We start from the raw sequence: 6,106 nt of genomic DNA on the forward strand, positions 1-6,106 counted from the left end.
ACTCATTTTGAATAAAATGAATCAATTAATAAAGCTTTATATAAATATTTTAAACTCCTCTCTTTCAAAAAACACACTGCACTGAAAATGAGATTAAAAAGAGTGAGGTAGGGTAGAGCTCGTAGCTGGAAAAGTCTGAAGGGCTGGCCTTGAATTATAAAATTGATATGTAAGACTAAGTTGCACTGTGGATCTTGTCTTGGCTTTATGATAAAATTTCTACTAGTATTCTTTTTAAAATGCAGGTATTTTAACTTCACATTATTTTTGGTTTCTTTAAAAAAGGTAATCCTACCTAAATAAAAAATATATTAGGTTGACAAGTGCAACAGCATCTCCTCCTTCCCCACTCACAGGACTCGAGAGCCATGAAGGTCCTCATCCTGGCCAGCCTGGTGGCCCTCGCTCTTGCGCGGGAGGTAAGACAATCTCTACCTGATTCACATGTAGTGAAATATTATCCCACGTGTCGAGAACAGCATCAGCAACATTTTAAACCCACAAATAAAGCAGAATCTCAACAGCATTTTTTGTTTACTTCTAAGGAAATCTTTTACGTTCACCCATTATTTCAATGGAGTCCTATCGGACCACAAATCTGGGTTAAATGATTTCTACACCACTGTGCAGCCAGTCGCTAAAGAAAAAACAACCAGTAAGCAACAGACAAAACAAGAAGCAAATACAGAAACAACAGAAAAGTAATATCACACAAAGACAGTTGTGTGCATGCGCAACATCGATGAACACATTGGTGATGAGCCTTAGGTGCCTCTTACTATAGGGCATTGGGCCAAATCCTACCTGTGTCCACCCAAAGGCATCCAGAGGGTGGAACATCAGGCATTAATCATAATCATAAACATATTTGTAATCGTAATAAAAAGTGTTTGATACAAATTAAAAAATACTTCTTTTCTGTGCCCATCAAAAATTGTTCTTCATTCAGGTAAACTAAAAACATGCCATTAGAGTTATCAAATATAAAAGACATAAAACACAATTGCCTTTAAGGCTCTCAAAAAATATACAACATTTTTTATTTCTTCAGTTTGTGAAGGAGATAGCTCTGCATGAGAAAGGGAAAGAGTAAGTAGGAAATGAGTTAGCTATGGAAACTAAATGCTTTTGTTCTTGTTGTTTTTCTTTACCGAAGGAAGAATTCAGTGTATCCAGGGAGGTAAGATATTTTATTCAGAGGAAATTTTTCCAACCATGAATCGTAACATTCTGCCCCAGCTGGGGAGGCTCAGTTGGTTGGAGGGTCATCTCATGCACCAAAAGCTGTGAGTTCAATCCCTGATAGCAGTGGACAGGAGGCAACCGATAGATGTTTCTCTCCCACATCAATTCCTCTCTCTCTCTCTCTCCCCCACTCTCTCTCTCCCCTTTTCTCTAAAATCAATTAAAAAAATTATATATATTAAAAAAAAGTAACATTCTTTGATGATCCAGTTGTTGATTCTGTATTTTTTCTTCACAGACTGTAGAAAGCATTTCCAGCAGTGAGGTAAGAAGACAATGTTCATTCTGAGGCAATTTTCCATTTGAAACAGTAAAATGCTGGACACTCTTTACATTGTGTTATTTTAGGGTATTTAAGTGAATGCAGCCATTCTGATATATAAATTCTGATGTAAATTTCCATTATATGTTTAAGGACAAAATAACTGTCTGCAGAATTCACTATCCCAGCACTTTCCACACTAGCTGCTACTTGAACCTTTGTCACTGTGCCCCACTCCCTTCTTTAAGTGGATTGCACAGTCCTCTTTTGTGTCTTGACCGCTCTCCAGCCTGACCTCATTCACTGTTCTGACATTTATTCAGCACCTTCTGTGGATCAGGCATTGACTAGAGCTGTGGTACAAACTGAAAAGCACATGCCCATAGGAAAGAATGGCAATGTAGCGGTGCAAACATGCAAATGGCCATATTTTGTGATTACAATTGTCACTTTAGTAAATAAAAGGCAGTGAGACTTCATATTAGTCTCAAATCTGCCTGGGAGAGTCAGGTAGATATAAACACTTGCACCACTTTTCAGGGCCTGTCATTACCTGCTAACTGGTACCTGGGTGCACTTTATCTCTTCACAAAGGTTATCAGATCCTTAGGGAAAGTATTCAGTTCTTACAACTCATTTGAAACCAGAATATAGCAAATGAGCTAAGAATAATTAACAGGATCTATTTATAGTTATTATAATTTCTTATTAATGCATTTTATTGTTTTAGAATCATATGTTGTCTTAGAGATCATTTGTAGTCATAAGAAGGGAATATAGTGAGAGGGAAAAGTTAGCATCTATGAAATGCCTGTTTTTGTACTATGTCTAGTTGTTTTTTTTAAATGTTTTTAAAAATTTTTTATTGATTTCAAAGAGAGGAAAGGAGAGGAGAAAGAGATAGAGGCATCAATGATGAGAGAGAGCCTCCTGCATGCCCTCTTCTGGGGATCTAGCCTGAAACCCAGGTATATGCCCTGACTGGAAACCTCCTGGATTACGGGTTGATACTCAACAGCTGAGCCACACTGGTTGGGCAGTAAAAATTTTTTTCTTGACTGCATTCATCTGTATTTTTTTTGTAGAACAGGCTTGTGCAGAACAGTGCAAAAAACATAAGTTTCAGGAATGATCCTATGTTTTTAGCAATATTACCAAGCACGGTGTTCACATTAACCTATTAAATGCCTTCATTTTCTGGTTCATATTGGCAAATAAATTTTTTTAAGAAAATTTAACCAACTTTTATTTTTATTTTCTGAAGGAATCCATTTCACACATCAATAAGGTAAAACTATTTATTTATTTTTGTTAAATTTATTGGAGTGACATTGGTTTATAAGATCAGATAGATTTCAAATGTACATTTCTTTTATACGTGATCTGTATATTTCATTGTGTGTCTGTCACTCGAAGTCAAATCATCTTACGCCACCACATAGTTGGATCCATTTATCTTTAACTACCCCTCAAAACCTCTTCGCTCTGATAACAACCATACTATTGTGTGTTCCTATGAGTTTCAGTTTTTTGTCCCACATAAAGGGGAGTAAAACCCTTATATTGAAATGTACATATTTTCAAAATTTTTTACATTTAATTTTTACAGATTATACAATTTCTTTTCATGTTATTTGTTTTTTAGCAGATACCTGAGAAGTTTGAAAATGACAAACAGCAGCAAAGAGAGGTAATTTGTTCACAATGAGTATATTTAAAAAATTATTATAAAAATAGTACATACAAAGGTGTGTTAATTGACTCTAAAGAATTGTAATAAAATACTGCCATCATAAGAAATAAAACTTTATCACTATATTTTTAAGTTATAACTGCATTTTTAAGCTCATAATCCACTTGCAGAGCATAGACTAAGTACTTAAGAATAATTATTGATTTGCTCTATTTCCTAATGGTGTACCTGTTTTCCATAAACACACACTAGGTGATACATTTCCAGGTTGGGCACTAGGCTCTTTTAGTCTCAAGGTAGATAGGAGATGAAACAAATGGGAAGGAAATATGGCACAGATCCTAACTTGATCGTTGAGTAGCTCTATAACCTTGGGCCAAAGTTTCTCTGTACTTTGATTTCTTCATGTGTAAACTGAGAATATCCATAATCCCCTAGGGTTGATGAACTGACACACAGCAAATACACAATGATTTACATTAAAATTTTATATGTTTTATATTAGCATTTATGAATATATGCAGCTCATAAAAGAATTTTCATTATAGAGATAAAAGAAATGAGACACAGAACAATTGAGTACACAACTGTGTGACAATATCACAGTTATTCAGTGGCAGAGCTTGCTTAAAAATAAAGATTTTCTTAAAAAAGAAAGAATATTTTGTTTAAATGACACATGTGGTAACATATTTATCTAATTGTAGTATTTCACCTTCCTGTTTTATCAATGCCTTAAGTTTGTTTGGAACTTACACCAAATAGTTTTCTAAGTAAAAGTGAATTTACACAGTGATGTCTCTTTAAAGACACAGTAATGACCATCTACCAAGGAAAGTAATGCAAGAAGTCAGCTGGTGTTCAGTAACTCCTTCAATTAAAGCACAAACTAAGATTTACTTTTCATTAACACACACAGAAGTCAACCCTGGAAATACTCCTCTAATTCTTTTTACAATTAGCCTTCATTATACGGAAACAATTTGGTCTGCTTTATCCCATTATGTTGAAAAGTTCATGCCCTCTGAACACCAAGCTCTACAGCTAGCCACAGCTATTGAAGGCAAGTCGGAGAGCAGAAACAGGCTTGAAATCCCCAAACACTGATTTCAGTTTGATCTGAGTGCTCCTATGAAGGGAGTGGGTTAATGAGGAGTCCGTCAAAGAGTATTTAACTCATCTTCACATGGCCCCAAATAATTTCTCAACCAGCATAAGTAAATCCATAAGTGTCTCTCTTTCATTCAGGATTCTTCACTAGAGAGCAGGTTAAATCATCATGAATGACAATTGTAGCTGAATCACGGACACAGATATTCGTTTTCTTTTTTCCCAGGATGAGCGTCTGAACAAAATCCACGCCTTGGTCCAGCCACAGCCGCTTCTCTACCCTTACGCTGCGCCCATCCCTTACCCTGTCCTGCCGCAGAGCGCCCTGCCTGTCGCTCAGCCCGCTGTGGTGCTGCCTGGCCCTCAGCCTGAAATAGTGGAAGTTCCCAATACTAAGGAGAATGTTTTTTCTGAGCATGTGATGCCATTTCTTAAATTTCCAAGAATGCCAATTTTTGAGCCCCAAATCCCAGATCTCACTGATCTCAAAAATTCACAGCTCCCTCTGCCTCTGCTCCAGCCCTTCATGCCCCAAGCTCCCCGGTCTCTGCTCCAGGCTCCCATGCTTCCTCCTCAGGCCATGGTCTCCCTTCCTCAGTCCAAAGCCCTGCCTCTTCCCCAGCAAGTGCTGGCCTTCCCCCCGAGAGCTATGCCCTTCCCCCCGAGAGCTATGCCCATGCAAGCCCTTCTGCTGAACCAGGAGCTTCTGGTTGACCCTACCTGGGAATTCACCCCTGTGACTCAACCTATTTCCCCAGTTTACAACTTACAACAAGTAAGTCCTAATTTACTAACTCCGCTGTTTCATGCATAATGTGTCTATGATAGCAGAAGGAGAGAGAGATCCAGATAAAAGAATAAATGAATACTGAATGGATATCCTAATGCACAGAGTTTACATCAGGGATTCTCATCACTAGTTACACAATAAAATAACCTATAAAACTTGTTCCCCAAAATCCCAGTGCCTAGAACTACTCACAGAGTTTTAGAAATAATTATCCTAATTTTCTATCTAGAGGATACTGAGTATTGAGATGAAATTATTTCAGAGATTCTGATTTAAATGATCTGCTGAGAATGCAGATATAAAAGATGAAAACCTACTAAAGTCAGAATTAAATTTGGAAGTCTGAGTGTAGAATCGAGAAGTTTTAATATTTTCTAGTTTTGAAGATTTCCTCATGCACATCTATTCTCTACATGCATTAATGAACATCTTGTTTGTTATATATGTACAGTGAGTGCAAACAATTGTGATGCTTATTTCATTACTTACCAAATTTTTATTCATTATTTAATTTTTTAATTTATTTTTTCCCATCACCATTTATCCCCCCTTACCCTCTTCCACATCCATCCACTCCTTCAACCACTGAATTTTTAGAAAAAATGTTCTTGACAAAAGGTGAATATTTATTTTTATTATTTTCTTTAAGGTTTAAGAGGATTTCAACTATAATGTTTGCCTTTCAATTTTGGTAAGCTTTGAGAGCTGGAAATTAGATTGATTATTTTCATAGCTAATATATTTTTACAACACATTGTCCTGAATAAGCACAGGATAGTGGTAAATTCCATCAATATACAAAATTCGTTATTAATTATCTATGGGTCATGGGCATCAAAGCAGTTGAGTATTATGTACTCACCTGAAATTATATATTGTATTTCATTAATTATAATTGTGTTATTGACAGGTTTGAATGTTTTATTTTCAAATCCCTATGTTCTTATGCTTGAGTATCATTATTTTTAGAAAAAAACTGAAAAGTTTATTTTACTTTTAAGTGAAT

The 6,106-nt window shown here is 36.1% G+C and overlaps 1 protein-coding gene across 1 annotated transcript; it reads left to right on the forward strand.

The window, feature by feature from the left end:
* Window positions 1–368: 368 nt before the first annotated feature.
* LOC107541928 (beta-casein-like) lies at window positions 369–5,124 on the forward strand. The gene is made up of 6 exons (XM_087816536.1): window positions 369–419; window positions 1,157–1,180; window positions 1,484–1,510; window positions 2,772–2,795; window positions 3,153–3,197; window positions 4,537–5,124. The coding sequence occupies exons 1-6, from the start codon at window positions 369–371 to the stop codon at window positions 5,122–5,124; spliced, it is 759 nt and encodes a 252-aa protein (XP_087672662.1).
* Window positions 5,125–6,106: the final 982 nt, after the last annotated feature.

Source organism: Miniopterus natalensis, chromosome 1 (genome assembly GCF_054644295.1).
Source record: "Miniopterus natalensis isolate mMinNat1 chromosome 1, mMinNat1.hap1, whole genome shotgun sequence".
Classification (NCBI taxonomy): domain Eukaryota; kingdom Metazoa; phylum Chordata; class Mammalia; order Chiroptera; family Miniopteridae; genus Miniopterus; species Miniopterus natalensis.

Bases quoted from the DNA above. Each gene is read 5' to 3' on its own strand.
- LOC107541928 (XM_087816536.1), top strand. From the start codon at position 369: ATGAAGGTCCTCATCCTGGCCAGCCTGGTGGCCCTCGCTCTTGCGCGG. The intron at 420-1,156 runs GTAAGACAATCT...TCTTTACCGAAG, and splicing joins CCCTCGCTCTTGCGCGGGAG to GAAGAATTCAGTGTATCCAG. The intron at 3,198-4,536 runs GTAATTTGTTCA...CTTTTTTCCCAG, and splicing joins ACAAACAGCAGCAAAGAGAG to GATGAGCGTCTGAACAAAAT.